Genomic DNA, 22988 nt, shown 5'->3' with positions numbered 1-22988 from the left:
ATGATCCCTTCTGCCATTTCTGTAGTTTATAATACTTAGATTGAGGTACTGATAAAGAAGGATTTTATCATTTTGCTGTTTGTCTTCTTTATGCAGTATAGTGTTTTTCTTCATTTCTTGCACTAGTCTTTTGGGTTGTTAGTATTTAGATTTCTTTCTTATTTCTTTTTCAGTGTATTCTATAGCATTTTCTTTGTGATTACCATGGGGATTATATTTAATATGCCAAGTTATAACACTTTTTTTGTACCATGACCTTGTACTTGCCGGGCAGGTGCTGTGCCACTGAGCTATATCCCCGGCAGTTATAACATTCTTAACTTGAATTTATACCAGTTTGACCTCAATAATTTATGAAACTGCTCTATTCCCACACCTTTTGGTGTTGATATCACAAAATTACATTTTATGTTGTATGGCCCAGAACATAAGCTGATAACTGAAATATATTGGTCTCTTATATACAAAAGAAAATACAGACTTAGATGCAAAGTCACAAAATAGTACTAGCTTCAAAACTAATATTTTAAACATTACTCTCAGGAAAAAAGTGTAGTTATATTAATGGGTCTTAAAATTGCCTTATTTATCTTTATTAAGATGTTTATTTTCTCGTAAGGCTTTGTGTTACTGTCTAGTGTGAATACAGCTTTGGTTTATATAGAAATTTCTTAATTTCTCCCTCATTTTTATGGATGGTTTTGGTAGCCATAGGATTCTTGGTTAACAGTGTTTGCTTTTAGCACATTGAATTTACTAGCCTCTAAAGTTTCTGATCAGAAACTTGCTGATAATCTTATAGAGCAGTGGTGGTGAACTTATGGGACACATACCACAGTGGGGTGTTTGTATCATTGAAAGCCCTGAAAGGTTTGTTATCGCTGTTATAGACGATCCCTAGTATATGACAAGTCACTTCTTTCATAATGCTTTGTATTTCAAAAGTTTGATTATAATGTGTCTGGGTTTTTTTTTCCTTTTTCTTTTTTTTTTTTTTTTGGCAGTATTGTGGATTGAACCTAGGGCTTTCACACTGAGCTCTATCTCCAGCCTTTTTGGTATTTTGAGACAGGATCTTGCTAAGTTGCCCAGACTGGATCCTGACTTTTGATCCTCCTATCTCAGCATCCCAGAGATTGTTGTGACACAAGGTTGTGCCACACACCCAATTTGTATATTTTAATAATGGAATTCTCTGATTTCATCTTATCTGAAGGTTAGTGACCTTTGGGGGTGTTTATATTCATGTCTTTTTTTCAAATTTCAGAAGCCTACAGCCATTACTGCTTCAAATATTCCCTTGATTCTTTTTCTCTCTCCTCTAGGAACTTCCACAATGTGTATGTAGGCTCACTTATTGGGGTCCCACAGGTCCCTTAGGCTCTTGTCTTGGTTACTTTTCTCTCATTGCTGGGCCAGAATACCTGACATCAAAATTAAGGAAGGAAAGGTTTATTTAGCTTACAGTTTGTGGAGGTTTCAGTCCATACTTGGCTGACTCCAAGGCAGGGTGGCACAAGGCACAGGACAACTATTCATGGAAGTGGAAAACAGCAAAAGCAGTAGAAGCAAAAAGGAGGAAACGGGGGCAAGTACCCTCTTTCCCTCCCTTACATTGTATGCAAACCACCAGCCCCATGGCGGGTGTAGCGTTCACACTCATGAATCAGTCATAAACTCTAGAAGCCCTCTCCAAGACTGCATGAGGCTTTTGGGGGGCTTTTGTGCATGACACAAACCATAACAGCTCTGTTCACTTTTCTTCAGTCTTCTGTTTTCAGCCTCAGTAATTTCCATTGCTCTGTCTCCACATTCCTTGCCTCATTCTTCTGTTTGCTCAAATCTGCCTTTGAATTTCCTTAATGAATTTTTTTATCTCAGTTGTACTTTTTAGCTGTAGAATTTGGTTTCCTTTTCATTTTTAAAAATCTCTTTATTTATAGTTCCATTTGTTTACACATTTTACTTTTCTTTAGATATCTTCATTTCTTTTGGCATCTTAAAGACAGTTGTCTCTGACAAAGTCTTTGACTTGTATATCTGTTACCAATCTTTCTCAAGAACAGTAGGTTATTTTTTGTTTGTTCTTTTCCCTCTTTTCCCTCTTCAAGGTCTTATTTTCCTGTTTCCTTTGTTGAAAATTGTACATTGTTGAAAATTGTACATTTAAATCTGATCAGGCAACTTTAGGAATAAGATCCTTTTCCTTCTGTGGGGTTTGCTAATCTTTATTATGTTTTCTTTGTTAATACATGCTTGCAATACATGATTACATTCATCATAAGTAGTTGGTACATCTACATAACAGTTCTTGCCCAGGATGTAGCTCAGCAGCCTAGCGACTGCCTGGCAAGTCCAAGGTCCTGAGTTTGATTCCAGGTACAAAAAATAAATTCTGTACATGACACTTCTTAATTTTTTATGTTCCCTGCCCCTCCACCAAGATACAAATTAAAGAATACAATAAAAGGGGGCTGGGGATTTAGCTCAGTGGCAAAGCGCCTGCCTGGCAAGCGCAAGGTCGTGAGTTCGGTTCCCGGTACCAGAGGAAAAAAAAAAAAAAGAATACAATAAAAGATAAAAGAAGTAATCTTAGCAACGTAGTTGAAGATAACAGTGTGTAATATAACAACCACTGTTAATTCGTATTATTTTGTCTTGAAACCCTGTATCACTTTAAATGTTCTTGGTTTGGTTTATGTTAGTGATGCAGGTATGCTGCTATTCTTTTTTTTTTTTTTTCTCATTTACTGCTCTCTTTGAAAGAAAATTTTAAAAAAAGACAGATAAAAGAAAACAGGGAGGTGGATCTGTTAAATATTTTTAATTGTTGTAGGCTGTCAGGATCAGCCTGCATGTAAATATAAGGTCTTTTCTAACTCTGTACCATTTCCCCTCTGGCATGCATGTCACTTTATAATTTTCGTTCTATGTAGTTGCTTTTGAATGTCCTGCTTTTTAGTATTTGTTTTCTGAAAGGACAAAGAGAGAAAAATATAGAAGGAATTAAGACAAAAAATAGAATGTTAGCCCTTGAAGTCCTCTGAAAATCACTTCATTCTGAGGGAGATAGGCATGCAAAAATATGGGTGCAGCAACAACTGCCACCAGCCTTTACCTTTTTACCTCTGTGATCAAAAGCACCAATCAGTGATTCAAATTAGCACTGACCAATTGCAGTCCAGATCCCTGATACTTATAGGACAGGGTCCTTTTGCCCACCCTGGCTCCAACAAGCTGTGTGTGCAGGTTATTACTGGAATAAGTACACCACTGTCTATCACAGGGGTGAAAGTGGGGCCTACGCAAGCTGCTAACTGTGCCAAGAAATGAATTTGGCAGATATTAACCACATTTCACTGTCTAGGTCTTCCCTTGGGAAGTTGCAAGCCTTCAGAATATCTCAGCATTCCAAAATAATGCCAGATTTTGGTAGTGTAATTGTTATCTAGGTAGGGAAATAATTTATTTTTGTTTCCTGCCCCACCATCTTCCCAGAATCCTCTTTGCTTATGAAGTTTCAAGGATACATAGCCATGCCCATCTGTGTATGTATTGCCTGTGATTGCATTTATACGACAGTGGCAGAGTTGACTGTTGTTTGGGTTCCTAAAGTATTGCTGTCTAGTCCTTCAAGAAAAAAAAAGTTCATCTGTGCTTTATATACCATTTATATCTTTATATAAAGGTAGCATTAACTTTTGCCATCACATTTGATTAACTGTCTTGATTAGACAGGGGCAGTATTAGAGACTTTTATTTGGGTTTCCTCACTGTAATAGCTGTTACTCTATATAACAAGAACTCAGTGTTGATGTAGAATCAGCTAATGAGTCTGTCTGTTTTGCTATACTTGTAGAATGAGAAAATGGCAGGTAGGTGTGCTCATGGAACTTTTGGACCAAAGAAGCTTGACTGTGGCTAGGAATCTGCTTATTAATTAGCCCCCATGTAGCCTCACTCTGACAAGGTCCAAAATACTTTGGGTCTATCAAGTATTAATCTCAGGGCCCTTAATCTAGCATACTTCAAAATATTTGAGTATTTTCCATCTTCTAGTGTACTATCGTAAATGATTGGAACTTTTGGAAGAAGGACTAGTGCTTGCTTCAACACATACACTAAAATTGGAAGAAGGAGTAAAGTAATCATTACTGTGCATATATTTGTCAGCATATTGTAGGATTTTTCCTTTTGGTAATCTGGCCATTTCCTGAGTCATTAACTGGGAATATGTCATCTAACATCCTATAACGTTTTGGTGCATGCTCTGGATATTATTTCCTGACTCTGTCCACACCTTTTCTTCATTCACTCATTCGTTTGTCACACTGGCCACTTACTGTTTCTTGCTTACTCCTATATGGATTATTTCTCCTCCTGATGGCGTCTTTCTTAGCTACATGCAGGTCCTTGCTTAAGATATATTTTCCTAGAAGGGACTTGCCTCATCATTTCTATGAAAAATAATCCCACTTTTACCCCATCACTTTGTATCTATTTTAGTTCTCTTTGTAATTCTTATGACCTTATCATTTTCCTGCTCATTTGTTTGTCGTTCTCTTCTACTTGATCCAGAGAAACAGAAATTTTTCCTCCTTACCTGTTTCCTGGGTATTTACAATACTCTCTAGTATATAATAGGCTGTTTATGGATCAAAGGCATACTTTACTTTGAGAGAATTGAAAATACTTTCATATAAAAATGCCTATTTTTTACTATATTTGTTGATTTATCAGTTTTTTGGTTGTCAATTAATAAATCCAATACATTAAAATTAATGAACAATATAGCATGTTTAATTGAAAACTGTACCATAGCTAATAAATGAAATTAATAACATTAGAACTTAGATTAAGTATTTATACAAAAAATTACTCCCCCCTCCCATAAGAAGGGGGGGAAGAAGAACAATTAATATGTGAGTTACTTAATGGAAGTATTGTGGATTATTTTGAAAAAGTAATTCAGGTTTTTTTTTAAAGAAAAAGCTTGATTTCCCCGGGAGTTAAGATTTAGGCCTATGAAATCTGATAAGTCTGCCTGATTTTAGATTAACCTTTATGTATCACATAATTTCACTGGTTTAAAATAGTATTAATAGAACCCACCTCATACACTTATTGTTTATCATAGTATTGAGTGCATTACAGTATATAAAGTGGTAGGCACATGTCCAGCCATAGTAATCACTTCATATTTTTTAACTATGATCCCCATATGTCATCATTTATGTGCTGGTAAGATTTTCTAAAATTTTTTTTTTTTTTTTGCGGTACTGGGGATTGAACTCACAACCTTGCACTTGCCAGGCAGGCACTTATGCCACTGAGCTATATCCCCAGCCCATTTTCTAAAATTTTTAGTAGCTTAGTTTCTTAGTTCTAAATAGCTCTAAACATAAATTCTTTTGTCCTAAGTTATTATTTTATATGTATAAGGTAAGGATTTTTAGACATACACCAACCTTTGCCCTCCGTAGAAGTAAAGTAAGCTAGAGATATGATCATCTAAACTATGATATGTTGGCTGAGTGAGTTCATTGTATTTTAGGTGTCAGATTTTTTAATTTGGGTGGATATCTAATTCATCCTTAGGACTCAATTTTCAATCATGTCTGTACTTACGGATAAATGGAATTTTATGTTAAAAGTAGCTAGCAGTCTTGTGTACATGTTATGCCTTGATTATACCAGATAGCTGTCCTATAAAGGAAGTCTTAGGAAATGAATTAGAGTAATAGCACTAGTGTTATTTGACCACTGTGAAAGTCTTTTATGGTAAAATGTAGTAAGTCTTTAAAAAGTTTTGGTTTTTTTTGTTTTTGTTTTTGTTTTTTTTTTTTGAGACAGGGTCTCACTATGCAGTTCAGGCTGGCCTTGATCTCACTTTGTAGCCCAGGCTGGCCTCGAACTCACAACGATCCTCCTGCCTCAGCCTCCCGAGTGCTGGGATTACAGGCGTGCGCCACCACACCCGGCTAAGCTTTAAAAAGTTTTTAACACCCACTTACGTTGTTTTATGTACTTTCTGGTTGATGTTTTACTCCACTAAGTGATGAGTGATACTAAGAATCATAAAAGCTATATGGTTTTCTAATAAAATGATACTTGTTTATCAATTGTCTGATAAAATTGCTGTACTGGTTTGCATGATTGATTTCCCATAGATTAATATTTATTAATGTAGGTAGAAAATTTAAAAGGGAAAATCAATGATATGCCCTTGTGTGACAGTTTTACTAGTTTAGCTTTACTATTTATCCTTACCTAATTTTCTAAGCATAAAGAGCTACTTGTAGCAGAGTAGTAGAATGAAGTGATTGAAATCTTAGGTTTACAACATACAATTTGTGTTTTCTTAGGAAGTACTTGACATCATAATGTGAGGGATAAAGTAGGACCTTCCTTCTGTCTTTTTGAAACTAGCAAATGAGGTAATGCATGTGAAGTGCTTGTTCCCATCTTATTCTGATGATTCTTATTCTGACTAAAATTTCTCCTCTGCTTCCCTTTCTTAGCATGCATCAGACTGGTGAGCCATTTCAGTTTCTGATGTGATGATGACAAGGAGGACAATGCTATCATCTGTTGATCATAATGATTGTCTTTTTCTGGGTCTTTCCATATGTCGTTCCTGTATCTTTTAGTTCCTCTAACAAGTTAAGCTCTGGCTTCCTTTTCCCTAAGAGTCTGGAAGGCATCGTACTATTTTTGTCTGGCTGATTTTTCTTCTTCAGACCTCAGTTTAAATGTTACTTTCTCAGAAACTGCATGACACGACACCCTTCTTGGCCAGTCTTCCCCGTATTCCAGTCACCTCTTCCTCTGTTACATTCTCTTACAGCACCCAGGGCTTTTCTTACCATCACATTTATGACAATTTTAATTAGTTATTTCTGTGATACTTGTTTATTAACAACTCTACCTAGAAGATCATTTCCATGGGGCCTTGCAGGGAACCTTGTTGAATGTACATTTGTATTCTTAGTGCCTAGTGCCCAGAACGTAGTAGGTGCTCAGTAAGCATTTGAATTAACAAACAATTCATTTCTATACCTTAACCCCACCCTATTGAGTTAATAAACAACTGAGCAGTGTTGATACTGAAGTTTGTGCACACATTTAAAATTTTACATATTATATATTATCACATTCTTTGTATTTCTTTTTCCTATTAAGCTATGAGATTCTTGAGGTTGTAGTCTGTGTTTTATTCATATTTTTGTTCCAAAGTCTAACAGGGGTTTGGCACTGCAAATGTTTTGGTTCAACGAATGTTTATCAATGAAGAAATACTTTTGAAGTATAATTAATAAATGGGAAAATTTTACACATACAAAGATTCAAATTGTAATCACTAGGAAATGCTCCCAGCTTGTTACATACTACGTTGGTGTCAAAGTACTGTATAGTATTTGCGTGAAAGAGGTGGTATGGAAAGTAGATACACTACTGTGGAATAGCCTAAAAAGTGTTATGTATGAATAGTAAACACTTAAATGTTTACTGTTTTTAATTGGAGCTTCTACTCTAAAAGCCTTTTTAAAGAATTATTACTTTATCCTGAGAAAATTTAGTATCCTGCGTTTTTGCAGTATTGTATGTCAGCATTTTTTCTCATTTCATTAAATGTCATTTTACATGACTTTACTAGGAATATAGTTTTCATCCTATTAGTCCGCCATAATTTGTCCATCGTGATTTTGTTGGATAGGTAAATAGTGTTACACTATTACAGTGTACATTCACCACTTTTATTCGTCACTTTACTGTCACTGGGACAAAATACAGAACCTGACACCCAAAACCTAGAGTAGTTTATGTGGCGCACAGTTTCCAGTGAGTTCAGTCCAAATTAAGCAGGCTCCAAGACCTAAAAGGTATGGTGGCAAGGCCCAGCTAACACCTGCTAGTCCCATGCCAGAAAGAGAAAGAGAAGAGAATGAAGGAGCTGGGACAAGAAGACACCCTTCCAGGTTATGCCCCTCATTGACCACCTCCAAGCAGGCTCTACCTCCTAATAGCACATCCAGCTACTGAAGTCATCAGTGAACCCACTGATAAGTACTGTAGGCCCTCACTGATCCAGTCACCACCAAACATAAGAGACTGCTGGAAAACATTTTAGATGTAAACCGTAACAGTTGTATAAAAGTTTTTGTGTTCATATGGGCTTTTCCTTTAGAATATAAAAAGTAGCCTTAGGGGCTGGGGATGTAGCTCAGCGGCAAAAGCGCCTGCCTGGCAAGCGCAAGGTCGTGAGTTCGGTTCCCGGTACCGGAGAAAAAAGAAAAAAAAAAAAAAAAATAGAATATAAAAAGTAGAATTACTGAGTAAAGAGTCTTAGCATTTATAATATGGTTGATGTTACACAATAGTGACCAGTTGTCCTCCAAAAAGATTGTATCTGTTGATATTTCTAACAATAACGAGAGTACATATTTCTTCTCAGCTTTTCCTGCATTGCATATTATAATTTTAAAAATATTTCTGTTTGTAAGATTAAAAAATTGATAATTGAACATATTTGAAGCTAGCAAGGCTCTACATTCACATGTTTTGGGGGCATTTGTATTTATAAGTTGCATGTTTGTCTTTAGCTTTTTTTTGTTGGGTTGTTCCAACAGGTCATTAATACTGTTCTGATATTTTAATATCCCATTTTTCACTAAGCATTTAGTTTTATTGATGGGTTTTTAAATCGATAAAAACCTTGTACATTTTAATAATATAGACAAATAGTAACTTAATTCCATTTTTAGTTCTCACATAGTTGAATCTGTTTTTGTTTGTTTGTTTGTTTGTTTTTGTTTTTTTGGCTTTTTGAGGCAGGGTCTTGCTGTGTAGTTCAGGGTGGCCTTGAGCTCATTTTGTAGCCCAGGCTGGTCTTGAACTCGCAACGATCCTCCTGCCTCAGCTTCGCAAGTACTGGGATTACAGGCGTGCGCCACCACCCAGCTAGAATCTGTTTTATATTTGTGATTCATATTGTTGTCTTCTGTGAAACTTTGTTAAAGCACACTTATTTTTGTAAACTAGGAGCCTTTTGTGGCAGATGAATATATTGAACGTCTTGTGTGGAGAACCCCAGGAGGAGGTTCTAGAGGTGGACCTGAAGCTTTTGATCCTAAAAGGTAAAATAAAAATTGTTCTTGGTTTTCATAATCTCAATCTAGTATACTGAAAATTTGTGTTTTTATAGATCTGAGTAGTATTGGGATTCCTTTCAAAATTCATGTAAAGGGATTTTAACTAATAGTTGGTCAAAAAAGATAACGTATAATTAAGGTGAATAGAGTGTCAAGAATTTGAAATTTTTTTTCTTTTTTGTTCCATTTATTTTAGGGATACACTTTAACTGTTCTACATTTTATTAAGAATAAAAATTCAGTATTTTCTCCAATCAAAATAGAAAGGGTTAGTTACACATTTGAAATAAAAACATGTTAAATAAGTGTTTCTAAGTATAATATCCAGAAATTGGGAGAACAGAGGCAGTGCACTATAGCATGCATAATATTATTTCTATATTGCACATGTGTCTTCTTGATTGTTTTAAAAAGCTATAAAGTTTGTTTCTATTCTGGAAGTTTAGTGGGCATTCTGGGTGAACTTTTTATTTACCTCAAAAATGATCCATTGAGAAGTTAAGAAATACTGGCCAAAAATCTAAGAAATCTGTGTGGCATGGGCAAAATGAAGAATTAATTGTGACATTACAGAAAGACTTGGGAAACTCCTAACAAAATACTGTAGAGGAAATTGATATGATCATCCCTATCTCAAAGAACTGTATTAAGGCTTTCCTTATAAATGAGTTGGCTAGTTCCTTTTAGAGTGATATATAATCTAACTTTCCTCTATTAGATTATTAGAAGAATTTGTAAATCATATTCAAGAACTCCAGTTAATGGATGAAAGGATTCAAAGGAAAGTAGAGAAATTAGAGCAACAATGTCAGAAGGAAGCCAAGGAATTTGCCAAGAAGGTACAGGAACTTCAGAAAAGCAATCAGGTAAACGTTTAGCTAAGCAATAAATAGTTTATATTCATTATCTTTACTTCTTTCAAACTGTAAGCTCTTTAAAAAGTCAAGTCTAATTAAGTAACTATTGAGGTTTCTCTCTACTTCTTTGATACCATGGAATAAATGAATTGTTATCCTGTGGTCTTGGCATTAGCTTGTTATTGAGTGTTGGTTTGGCAATCACAATACTCCCTTTTCAGCATGAGGGAGTGTCATGTTTAGTGTGGTGTTTCTAACAATGCAAACTTTCAAGAATAGTCTGTAATAGACTTGAGCTTTTAGGGGCTCAATTAGAATGGATGTTTAGATTGTATTTGCATTATTTTTAATCCTACAAAGTAATACCAGACTTGCATCAGATATTTCCCTAGAGAAACCTGATCTTGGAAATTTCACAAAAGTTTTGAAATGTTTGTCTCAGTGAGAATTCAAGTGTAACTGTCAGAAAAGTGGATGTAGAATTCTTCCTCAGTCCATTTTGGAGTAAAACCAAACCACCCAGTGCGTAGGCAGGCCTAGCTTCATAGTCATTCTTTAACCCTAAAGTTAATCTGGAATCCTGAAGCCCTTTCACATGCTGAACTACTCTGGAACGTGATTGGTCTAAATCGGTGGTGGTAAACCTACAGCACTCTATCATAGCAGGCTGTTTTTGTATCATTGAAAGCTCTTAAAGGTTAGCCATCCTAAAGATCTAAGTGTCCTTTGTGGAACATTGTTGAGTTTTGCTGCCTTCTAGGGGCTATTTGTTCCGTAGTGTAGGATTAGTGAACTGATCTGCCCTCCCCTCTTCCTTCCTTCCTTCCTTCCTTCCTTCCTTCCTTCCTTCCTTCCTCCCTTCCTCCCTTCCTCCCTTCCTCCCTTCCTCCCTTCCTCCCTTCCTCCCTTCCTCCCTTCCTTCCTTCCTTCCTTCCTTCCTTCCTCTCTTTCCTCCCTCCCTCCCTCCCTTTTCTGTCTGTCTCTCTTTTTCTTTCTCCCTTTATCTCTCTCTTTCCCTTCCTTCCTTCCTTCCTCTCTTTCCTCCCTCCCTCCCTCCCTTTTCTGTCTGTCTCTCTTTTTCTTTCTCCCTTTATCTCTCTCTTTCTCTCTCTCTTGTGTGCTCTCTCTTTCTTTCTTTCTGAAATTAGGAAAGTTTTACTGGAAGTAAGGGAAGAAATAGCTCTTGGATTTCCAGGAGGAGTTCTGGATGGGATCGCCCAGTACACTGATTTCTGCTAAGATTTATTTAGATTCTTTCACTTAAGTATATGTGACTATTAGAAAAAATTTCATTGTGGAGGTCAGCAATTCAAATAAGATAAGAAATGTGTTTTTAGTGGTTAAGGTAAGAGTTTCCAAATACTCTTAATGCAGCTTTCCCCTGCTAATAAAAATAGTATTAATAGATAAACTAACAAACTTTGTTTCAGTGTGCTTTAGTTTGAGTTGCAGCTCTGCCACTTATTAGCTACCTGTTCTCAAGCAGTTTTTTGTCTCACTTTTTCATCTGTAAAATGAATTGTTTGGATTAAGTAAGTAATACATGTAATATAGTTAGACTAGTTTCTAACACAGAAATTGTTCAATAAAATGTTTGCAGCCTTTCCTCTTCAGTTGAAGGTTAGAACAAAAATACCATACTCATCTACCACAGGGCAATTGGTGTACCTCGGAAGAAGGAAAGAACATTCCAAGAAGGGATATATCTTTATCTTAGGAGAATCCTTGCTGTAGTCTTTCCCGTTTTCAAAACTGGAAAGAGCAATTTACTATATATGATATTAGCAGACTTTCTTAAATATTCAAAATGAATACTAATTTTTTTGGTTTTCAAATGCAGTGTTTTACTGTACAGCTCAGGCTGATCTTGAACTCACTGTGTAACCCAGACTGTCTTCAAACTCCCAATTCTCCTGCCACAGCTTCCTGAGTGCGTGGAGTATAGCATATGCTACCATGGCCAGCCAAATAGTTTTTTTTTAAATCAGTACCTTTTACTTCTGATATAATTTTTAAATCTTTTTAGCTTAATGGCAAGAGTGTTCTTCAAATGCCCAGTAACTTTAATACTTCACTTTATTGTTTTCAGAATCATTATTTAGGGCTATATGGTGCCAGGTACTTTTGTTAAACAGGATGAATAATAAGAAGCTTTACTATATATTGATTAACAAATATATTCATGATAAATATGGTTATTTTAATAAACGTATAAAAGGTTACAACTTGGTTAAGAGGTTTTTAGATCATGTCACCCTAAAAAGTTGGAATTGCTTTTGTGGAACTCATATATATTTCTTTTTTTTTTTCCTCATATATATTTCTAAACTGTCTTTAATTACCTAAGATAGAGTGCTGATGAGATTAGTAGTTTGGTTTAGTTGACTTGATTTTTGTGGTGCTGGAGATTGAATATAGGACTTTACACATGCATCAAGCACTGTAGATTTATGTCTTGAATTGGTAATATATTTTTGATGTGTATTAACTTTCCTCTTTAATTATATTTTATCCTATTGCACATTTTTCCTAGGTTGCCTTCCAACATTTCCAAGAACTAGATGAGCACATTAGCTATGTAGCAACCAAAGTCTGTCACCTTGGAGACCAGTTGGAAGGGGTAAACACACCTAGACAACGGGCAGTGGAAGCTCAGAAATTGATGAAATACTTTAATGAGTTTCTAGATGGAGAATTGAAATCTGATGTTTTTACAAATTCAGAAAAGGTAAGCACTGTCAGAGGCTAAGAGCAGATTACCACATTAATAACAACGCCAATTATGAGCTGCAGTTATTCCTTTTAGGCAGACTTTTGACTGAGTAGCTGATTTATAAAAAGTTGTTATTATTCTGAAATGTAATTTAATACAGCTGCCAATAGATTGTTGATGATATATTGATAATCAATTTATTAGTTTGCCTAGCATTTTCATTTATATGTGGTTCAGAATTTGGTTCAGAAATGCCGAGGTGGTTCAGATATGTGGTTCAGAAATGCTGAGGTAATTATGTTCATAACAATTTCTTTGCCATAATTGACTTCTAAATTAATGACATTTGTAGTCTTCATACAATGTTGAATAGTGGGTAGAGTGTTTTGACCTAAACTGTTCAGAAGCTGAAGTGTCTTTCTGTAAAGGAATTCAGTACTTCTAGATTTTTATTACTTACATAAAGATCTCTTACAAAGAGTTAAGCAGTTTGGTCCAAGAAACTGTTTATGTTAATTTAATCCTTTGCATCGCGCTATTCACTTAACACTGGTCTGAGGATGTATGGTAGTGACTATTCTGCAATATTGAAGATAATTTAGATGCTTTTCTTCTTCGAAGGGAAAACATCAAAATGCATGAAAAAACAGTCATACTGTTCATACTCACTGTAACACTGCCCACTTATTCACTGATACCTTCCTAATATTTGCTCCATAGAACATCAGAATGGTAAAAGCTAAGTATTATTGAAGTTCACTTTGAATTAAGTAATACATTTGTGTGTGTGTGAATTCTACTCTGTAGGATCATTGAATTTACAGTTTTTAGCGAGCTTTAAAAAATTGTTGTATATGTATTGTTAATTCCTTTAAAGAGAAGAAAGTATTTTGAAGAATTAAGTTTCAGCAATTATATTTATAGTATAAAGTAACAGATAAAATTTAACATTGAGAAAAATATGATATTGAAAGATTTATAAAATACTTGACCTTACCTCTTATACATTTATGTGACCTTTATATATAAGAAATATAGAGGCTAAACACTGAACTGTGCTCAAGGATAGTTCATGGAATTTTTAAAAAGTTTTCTAAATAAAAACATTCGTTTATTTATCATATATTGTGAAGTACAATATTTTAACGTGTTATAAAAATTTGTCTTGTTCATAAAAACTAGGGTGTAATTCAAATCTGATGCCTTGGATTGTTTCAGATTATACTTGTTGGATAGTATAGTGTATTTATGCTGTTATAAAGTAAATGCAGATATCTTACCAGTGTGAGTTACCTGTTTATTTGATTGTAACTCAGAGTAGTGATTTAGATTTTAAAGAAAAAAAAGTTTTAGATTGACTAAAATATTTATTTCTAACCTAATTCATATTATTTATGTGTTTACACTTTAAACTTTTTAATAAGTAATTATGTAGCTTTTGGTATTACTGTTATCTCTTAATATTTGAGATTTTAATTAAAAGAAAACTATGTTCTTCAGGTTTATTCACTTGGTTACTCAGCCATCTGTAATTTTGGAGAGGAAAATACAGACCTATGTATTTAAGTTAATTTCTCTTTTTCTTTATATCATGCTCTTTTTTATCCCTTTTTCTTTTATCCCCTTTTTTCCTTATTTTCTTATACTTTATTCCTCCTTTCTCAATTGCCTTCTTTTTCTCATTTCTCCACACAAGTTTTGGGTTAGAGTTTGCTAATTAAGAATCATCATTTTTGTCCTGGTACTATCACAGTTAACTACAATTAAGAACTCATAATATGGTATTAAGTTGCTAATTACCAGATAAACTTCTGGCTGTCTCATTTTCTGGATTCTGGGCTAGCCATCTTCCCAGGGAAAGAAAAGGAAGAATCATTTGTGTAGTTAGAGAGATGTATGGCAGTGGGTAAGTTCGCATGAGACAAGATGCAAACACATCATATTCCTTTTCCTCCTTGCCTCATAGTTATTTTTTTTTGTTAATGTTTAATTTTTGGAATTCTATCATTTTTCTTGAGGAAAACTTGTTTTACATTTACCTCTGTCCTTGCCTGTATGTTGCCTGTAGAATGGTAGCTTGTTCTTCACACAGGTAATGCTTGATGACTGTGGTTATCTTGAAACTATTTGGATAGTTTCACCGCTTACCTTCAGAACAGATTATTAGATTGTGGTTTTGACGTTTTTGTATTGCTACTATATATATATATATTTTCTTTTCTTAATTTTATTTTTTCATTTTTTTTTTATACTGAGACTCGAACATGGGGCCTCTTGCTTGCCGGCAGGCACTGTGCTGCTGACCTACATCGATGGCCCTTTTACAGTATATTTTAACTCTAATAACTCTAATAAATTAACCTTGTACTTTAAAGTTTTTTTTTTACAAAATAATTAGCTTTGGAAATTCAATAAAAAAGCATTATTTATTGCTATACTACTTACTACATTAAGCACAGTTTGAAAATAGCAAATTTCTGTCTCTTAAAAGAGCTAATTGATGAAAAAATAGAGCTGGGTGCCAGATATGTTGATATGTTCTTTGTGAAGGCAGTATTAATGCAGAGAGAATGATGGACTTTGCCAGTAAAACTAAATGGTATGGACTCTTACTGTGATGAAACCTGTGTGCTCATGTGCAGCAGATAGAGGAACTATTTGGCAGCTGAGAATGATAGTGGCTTGCTGAATAAGAAAGGAGAGATAATTGAAGCCAAAATACTATATTTGCTATTGCTTGGAGTCAGAGGTAGCATTAGGTCCTGCTGAATGCACAAGAGCTTGCCAAGGTTCATGTGAATAATGAGAATAATTTAGACTAGTATTCTTAGATCTTTGTGTTTATAAAATTTTCTTTTATGATGTAGAGAAAATGAGACATTATAAAAGCAGTTATTAAAGTTACACCAAATTAAAAGTTAATACTAAGTTGAAATTTAAAGAAAAAGTGAACATTACATACCTCCTTTACACTGTTGGATAGACACGAATATCTTCTTTTAAAGAATTTTAGACATGTTGCCTAAATTTTTTTCCTGTAACTTGAAAAAGTGTATACATTTCTATATTATATTTCATGCAGATTTCATGTTAAACTGCAGTTTTGCTTTTAGAACTGGTGTTGTAAATTTATGTGGTTGGTAAATGACAAGCATTTTGTTATTATTTTATTCATTAGCTTAAAGTAAGTATATACCACAGTGTGTTTTAAGTCATCTTCATAAATCTTACTTATCCTTTTGAAGTTCATAAATTTAGAAGGAATTTACACATTGCTTTCAGCAAATAATGATTTTAATTTCTTCATAGTAAACTTGAACTGCAGGTTTCTTTAGGAAGGAATTATAGAATCAAAAAAATCATAAAAACTTCATTACCAGGTGCTAGGGATATAGCTCAGTGGCACAGTGCCTGCCTGGCAAGCGCAAGGTCCTGAGTTAGATTTCCAGTACCAAAAGAATTTTCAGTACCAGATAGACAAATATTTGGGTTTTGACTCATGATAATAATACCCAGATGTATTTTTCTTGCTCAGAAGGTGTTATTATGGGCTTTTAAAGAAAATTGTTTGAGGGAAAGACTGTATGTATAGCGAGATCACTTTTTTCAAATGTGCAGTTAATTTTTTATATGTATAAGTTTTTTTAATTATTGCTTTTATCTATTTTTTAATAGATAAAGGAAGCAGCAGACATCATTCAGAAGTTGCACCTAATTGCCCAGGAATTACCTTTTGATAGGCAAGTTTATTTCTCAAGAGTTAATTTGGAAATATTTATAAAATAAAATTGCACATTTTCTCTGTATGATTTTTCTTTGCCCATTAAATCAACAAAAATTTGAGTGCTTTTTTCTGCAAGATACAGTGTAGTTTATTAAAAAAATAGCCTACTCTTAATGTGTAAACATAATGATACACCCTGAAAGTTTAGTCCTTGTCTTCTGAAAAGATTTTTGATGAGATTTTTTGAAATTGACTGAAGTAAAATACTGAATTTTTCTGTTCCAGACTTTGAGAACCAGGGTGGTAAGATACAGTTTAAGCATAATGACTACTCATTATGTTGTTTTTATCTATTTCTAGATGAAGGTTCTAAAGTTTTGAGAGTTTTAAGGTACCTTTAAAAGACTAATGAAAGTTATAAAGTTTTTGAAGAAATTAGTATATACACAGATTTTTATATGTAATTTCATGGAGTTTTAGCCTTTACCGTATCTATAAAACTCCAGGGGCATCATGTCAGGAACCCCTATATTAAATATAAGATCTCAGAGCCATTATTAAGTTAGAGCTCATCCTGTTCACTGAAAAGAAAATTATTTCGTGGTTTTCTATAGTACATGGAATGTCAGACTCTAATGAAGTCTTGGTGGAAGTTGTTCTTCTGTGTGAATATCAGAAACAAATATGACTTTATGATATCAGATAATGTATCTGCTGTTCTTTTGTTCCTATTTGAAGCTCTTCCGGTACAGATACACCATGGGTATATTACTATACTTAAAGCATGACTGAAATATACAGTGAATTCCTTCCCAGATTATGTTTTACTCTATCATCCTAAAGGATTACAGTAAAGATTTTTAAAGTCACCCACCAAAACTTGCCTATCTTTAGCTTGTTTTCAGAATTGGATCATTTAAGTGGATAGCATGTCTAGCTCAAAATAGGTGCATGATAAAGTTAGCTATATCTCCATCATTTCCTCCATTTGTTTATTTCTCTCCAGAATATACATTCTTATGTTTATCTTCTTTATCTCTCAAGTTCATATTTAAAAGTTTTATGCTTTTTTTGTTTTTGTTTTTTATAATGCTGGGGATTGAACCCTTGGCTTCATGTACATGCTAGGGAAGCTTGTTACTACTAAGGTACACTAAGCTCTTACAGGTTTGTTTCAGCTGTGTGACCAAGCCTTTGAATTGAGTAATCAGATTTAAATTTTTCACCCCAGTCAGTCTGACCTTATATGTATTCTGTGACTTACCATGACTTTAATAAATCATTTTTTTATAACATTCTAAATTTTTGTTTTCTTCGTATTTTTGGCATCTCTTTTGCTGACCACTCTTCTTTTTCTTGCAGTGATTGCACAGGATCTTTCAACATCAGTTTTCCATGTTGTATGCTACTACTTGAAATTAAAGATTTGATGAATCTTAATGTGGTATTTTAGTTTTTAAATTGCTAAAGATGAATGCTAAAGATGGATCATTGCCCTCCTAAGTACATTCTTCTTAGGGCTTTTTCAAAATTTTTCTAGTTTTAATAATTCATTTTTTAAAATAGTAAGCTTTTTTTGGCAGTACTGGGGATTGAACCCACGGCCTTTGTACTTAGGTACGTCTCCAGCCCTTTTTTATTTTTTATTTTGATACAGGGTCTTGCCCAGGCTGGGCTCAAACTTGGAATCTTCCTCCCTTCACTTCCCAGAGTGCTAGGGTTACAAGTATGCACCATCATGCCCAGCTATTGTTTTTTCATTTAAATAATTTATAACTATATTTTATTTTTTTTCAATCAAATTTTATTGGTACATTTTAGATATACATAATGATCGCATTCATCATAGAGAATTTGTACCTGTACATGGTATAACTTGTTTCTTTTTCTTCCTATTCCCTTCCCCTCTCTCTAGCCCCTCTTCTCCTCTCCATTTACAAAAACTTTGCAAAATTTTATTTTCAAAAATCCCAATGTGGGACAGATTATTACCCATAGTGATCAAGTGAATTTAAAGTGGCAGTAAATATGAATAGGGACAGTAACTTAATTTCAGGACTGGTTTGCTAGCACCTCATGCTCTTCCTTCTTGAATAAGGGAATTGATTATTCAGTATGAATTTCCTAAATGCGAACCATCTATCTCATCTAAATAGCCTAGATAAAATTTTGTTGCCTGTCATGCTTCATGTCTGTACTCTCTTAGGCTTTACCTTTTTTTTTATGATGATCTTTTAATTTTATAATAGTTTCAGGTTTACAAAAAAACCTGCAAAGATAATATAGAGAGTTCTAGTACACATTTTGTCCCCAGTTTTCTCTTTTGTAACATCTTACATTATTGTATTATGTTTGCCACAACTAGTGAACCTCATCATTCGCTTGTATTTTTCAGATTTTCAGAAGTAAAATCCAAGATTGCAAGTAAGTAGAGTCAACCTGTTTAACTTTTTGAGCAAGTAAAAACAATTACTTCTGTTAAAAAAAAAAAAAAGCAAAAAGCAAGTAACAAAAATGGGGATGGTGAGAGCAATGTCATCCTTCCACCCTGTCATGGAGTTTAATTCCTTTTAGCTGAAAACAAACATTACCAGTTTCTGGGGTCCTCTTAGAGGATATTTTATGGGTATACCAGCATAAAATGTAAACCCTGTGTATATGCCTTTACATATGTGTTTATATCTTTATTTGTATTAAAATAATTGCTAGCAAAGAGTTTTAGACCTTGTTTTAATTTAACATTGTATTTTTGAGATTGTTTCATACATGTATATGAATAAGTTTCTGTCTTTTTTCTTTTTAAAGTTAAGACAACCTATTTTATTCCTTAAGTGATTAGTTTGGTTTTTGCTAATCTTTGGACTGTATTGTAAGCTAGATCATTCTAAGTTTCTGGAGAAAACACTATATTTGATTGCTCCATCCATAGTAACTTGGGTCATTGTTTGCTAGACCATTTTAGAGAAAGTCAAACAACCGCCTGTACTTCTGGAACTTTTAGAATAAGATGACATAGATAATTGCACTTATTGGTAATATTTTTGATCACTATAGATTACTCTGAAGTTTAAGTGTTCATTAAGAATCATAATAGCCTTAAGAATGCTGAGTCAAGTAAAGAATTTCATAGTCCTCATCCTTTTACAGAGCTAACTCTTTAATACTTTTCTTGCTGTTGTTTTCATGACTGGCCTCTAAAGTGTTTTTCTTCTTTTTTTTTTTTTAATATATAGTCAAATACTGGTTTAAGTAATAGTAACAAACGGTGGTCAGACCTCAGGGAGCCCAACTGTTTTACCAGTTTGAAAGTTTTTATGTCTTGAAATATAGATTATATATAACTCTGAATATTATAGGAGTTAGATCCACTGTGTGTAATCTCTTTTTGTAATTATTCCCCAAAAAAGGCTTAGTCATAGTCATTATATTTGTAAATAACTTAGATATTTGTAAGCAACTTAGATACTTTAAATGCCTCATTGTGGCTAGATGGCTTTCTTTTTATTTTTAGGTAAATACCATGATTTAGAATGCCAGCTGATTCAGGAGTTTACTAGTGCTCAGAGAAGAGGTGAAATCTCCAGAATGAGGGAAGTAGCAGCAGTACTACTTCACTTTAAGGTAAATAGTAAAAATATAGACCAGCAACCAGCATTGTGGAAATTCTACAGGTTTTATGTCTTTGTGTCTCACTTTTGCCTCTTAATTGTATAACTATGTCACCAGCAGTTTTCAGTGTTTTAAATGATTTTGAATATAGTACACATTTTATATGTCTGTGAAATGATGTTGAATCTTGTTTTTTAATAAATATTTATATGTTTAGTTATATTCATATTAAGGAATTTTCATGTAGTTTGGTAAAGAAAATTATTATCACCTGCTTTTTAATGTATCTGCTTCAGTCAAACCTGAAATAGGTCAAAAAGCAAGAAAATTGACCATAATTATCTTGTGGAATGTAGGCATCAAAGAGTACATGAAATGCGATGAGTAAAAGAAATCCAGGGTGTCTCAGGTGGTTAATGCAAGGAAATATTTTATAATAGATATATCTTCCTGGAAAATGCTAAAAAAAAAAAAGAGTTGTTGGACTTTTCATTTTGGTAACATCTGAAGGAATATTAAGAATGGTGTTTGAGATAGTGGTATTATATTGAGCTTAACATGACAAGTTACTTTATCTTAAACAATTTTATTGAAATGAATTCAGTTTATAAAGTAAATTCCTGGGACTGGGGATATAGTTCAGTGGCACAGTGCTTGCCTGTCAAGTGCAAGGTCCTCAGTTCAATGCCCAGTACCAAAAAAAATAACATAAAATGAAAAGTAAATTCCCATACTGCCAGTTAAACACAGCTGTGCCCTAGGAAAGGGATATGCTTTGAATCGAAAAGAAGAAAGAAGAAAAAAGGAGAGGGAGAAGGAAGAAGAAGAAGGAAGAAGATATATGTATATATATGACCTTCAAGACCTGGGAACCCTTTGTGTGTGTATATGTATGTGTATATGTGTATACATGCACATACCTACACTCGTGTATTTTGGAGTTGAAACACATAGGTGATTTTAAGGCAGCTATTACTGCAAAGAACTCAGTTATACCTCAACATTCTTTTTTCATCTGAAGTCCAACATGTATATAAATCAGCTGATCAATTAAAAAATTATCATTAAATTATCATTAAAAATGGGAGAAGACACGTATGTTAACTGATTCTGTACAGCTATCTTTATTTCATTCCAGTAACTACTGGAACATAAGGTACAGCTTCATCACATTTAACAATTTTATTGCTGTTACTTGTATTTTAATTGAACTGGAAACAATGGTTAACAATGTGTTTGTTCTTTTTAGGGTTATTCTCATTGTGTTGATGTGTATATAAAGCAGTGCCAGGAGGTAACATACCTGTATACTTTATTGAGTTTTTATGCTAATTTGTATTTTAAAACCCATTTAAAAATTATATATTCACTATGTAAAATGCCTCTGCTGTTTAGGGTGCTTACTTGAGAAATGATATATTTGAAGATGCAGCAATACTCTGTCAACGTGTGAACAAGCAAGTTGGAGATATCTTTAGTAATCCAGAAACAGTACTGGCTAAACTTATTCAAAATGTATTTGAAATCAAACTACAGGTAATTTTAAATAGTGACAAATTAGTTCTTAAGGTATTACAGGATTTTTAAAAAATATTTTAGAAATTTTTTAAAAATTAGTAGTCTAATTAAGGAGAGAGAAATGTCAATTATCAGGCTTTTAAAAAATGGTTATTAACCAAGGCAAAGGTGCTAATCCCTGTTATCAAAACATATGCTTGAAATTTGTTATAGCAGTAGTAGACGTTATACAATATTGTGGTTTGGTAGCCTCAAAATTTTTTTCTTTAAGTTCTTGCCTTGAACAAAAAAGACAGGCATGAAAATTAATAAAAATTACAAATGGAATCTTGTAGAATTTTTTATGACATACTAACTGAAAAAGTAAAAGATAGAAATTTAATTTACAACCTTTACCCCCATAGCACTAAATTAGAAAATTTAGATATTTTCTAAATTATGTTTACCACTAGAGTATGCATCTTTTTAAACAGAATTTAGGACTTTCGATAGCTTTTAAATATGCTGATGTATGTTATGAGTGTCTATAATTGGGATATATTGTGCAGCATTTCTCAGATTTACTGACCAAGGAGCCCTAATTTAGAGCAATGCCTGTTAATGTCTCACAGGACACTAGTGTTCCCTAAACCACAGTTTGGAAAATGCTGTTTTAAAGAACTGATTCTAATGATGTTTCAAAAGAAAAGATAATTGTTTTAAATTCTTAATATTTATGCCCAAGACTGACATAGATCTTCTGTAGGTAAGTATGAGAAGCAGTACAATTTTAAAATCTATTCTTAAATTTTTTATGATTGGTCCATTTTCTGTGGATTGCCTTTTTGATTGGATTTTAAGTCATAGTAGTTCAAAACTGCATCGAATTTTAGAAGAAAAATGTATTGAGAAATTATGCAAAGTAATATTTATTTAACAAAACATTGGCTTTCTTTTTTAGAGTTTTGTGAAAGATCAGTTGGAAGAATGTAGGAAATCAGATGCAGAACAGTATCTCAAAAATCTTTATGATCTATATACAAGGTATATTTTTAATTATTAGAAAATAATTGATCTTAGATTTTCTTTTTTCACTAGTACGTACTTCAGTTCGTTCTACCATTGTTGCTGTTTCTAGACTGGTTCAGTCTAGAAATGAAGAAGTAGGTATTTTTTGAATGACAGTTTGTCAGATAGCATTATACCTTTTAGCATTAAACGCTTGAATGTATAGACTAGAGTTATACAAAAAAAACTGCATTCCTATTATATTAACTTGAATTAGATATTATGTTTTATCCTACTGCACTAAGAAATGTAAAATCTTGTTTAAAAGCAGATTCATGGATTTTTTTTCTGATTTTAATTGTGAGCTAGTTCACTATTCTTTACTTTAGTCTAAAATTATAATTTCACTTAGACCTGAAGTTAAAACT

At 33.5% G+C, this 22988-nt stretch overlaps 1 protein-coding gene across 3 annotated transcripts in view; it reads left to right on the top strand.

Annotated features, from left to right (window-relative positions):
* Exoc5 (exocyst complex component 5) overlaps positions 1 to 22988 on the top strand; it is a 75452-nt gene that overhangs the window by 10544 nt on the left and 41920 nt on the right. For all 3 annotated transcript variants that reach the window (XM_013521924.1, XM_005399204.2, XM_013521923.1), the window contains exons 2-10: positions 9043 to 9137; positions 9871 to 10018; positions 12543 to 12737; positions 16398 to 16462; positions 18842 to 18870; positions 19958 to 20067; positions 21305 to 21349; positions 21451 to 21591; positions 22514 to 22596. In XM_013521924.1, the coding sequence (XP_013377378.1) occupies positions 9914 to 10018; positions 12543 to 12737; positions 16398 to 16462; positions 18842 to 18870; positions 19958 to 20067; positions 21305 to 21349; positions 21451 to 21591; positions 22514 to 22596 (773 nt within the window). In that variant the 5' untranslated portion in view covers positions 9043 to 9137; positions 9871 to 9913. The remainder of the gene's footprint in view (positions 1 to 9042; positions 9138 to 9870; positions 10019 to 12542; positions 12738 to 16397; positions 16463 to 18841; positions 18871 to 19957; positions 20068 to 21304; positions 21350 to 21450; positions 21592 to 22513; positions 22597 to 22988) is intronic.

This window comes from Chinchilla lanigera, unplaced genomic scaffold, assembly GCF_000276665.1.
Source record: "Chinchilla lanigera isolate Chin_1 unplaced genomic scaffold, ChiLan1.0 scaffold00065, whole genome shotgun sequence".
NCBI classification, from domain to species: domain Eukaryota; kingdom Metazoa; phylum Chordata; class Mammalia; order Rodentia; family Chinchillidae; genus Chinchilla; species Chinchilla lanigera.
This window is presented reverse-complemented; position numbering and strand designations above follow the sequence as displayed.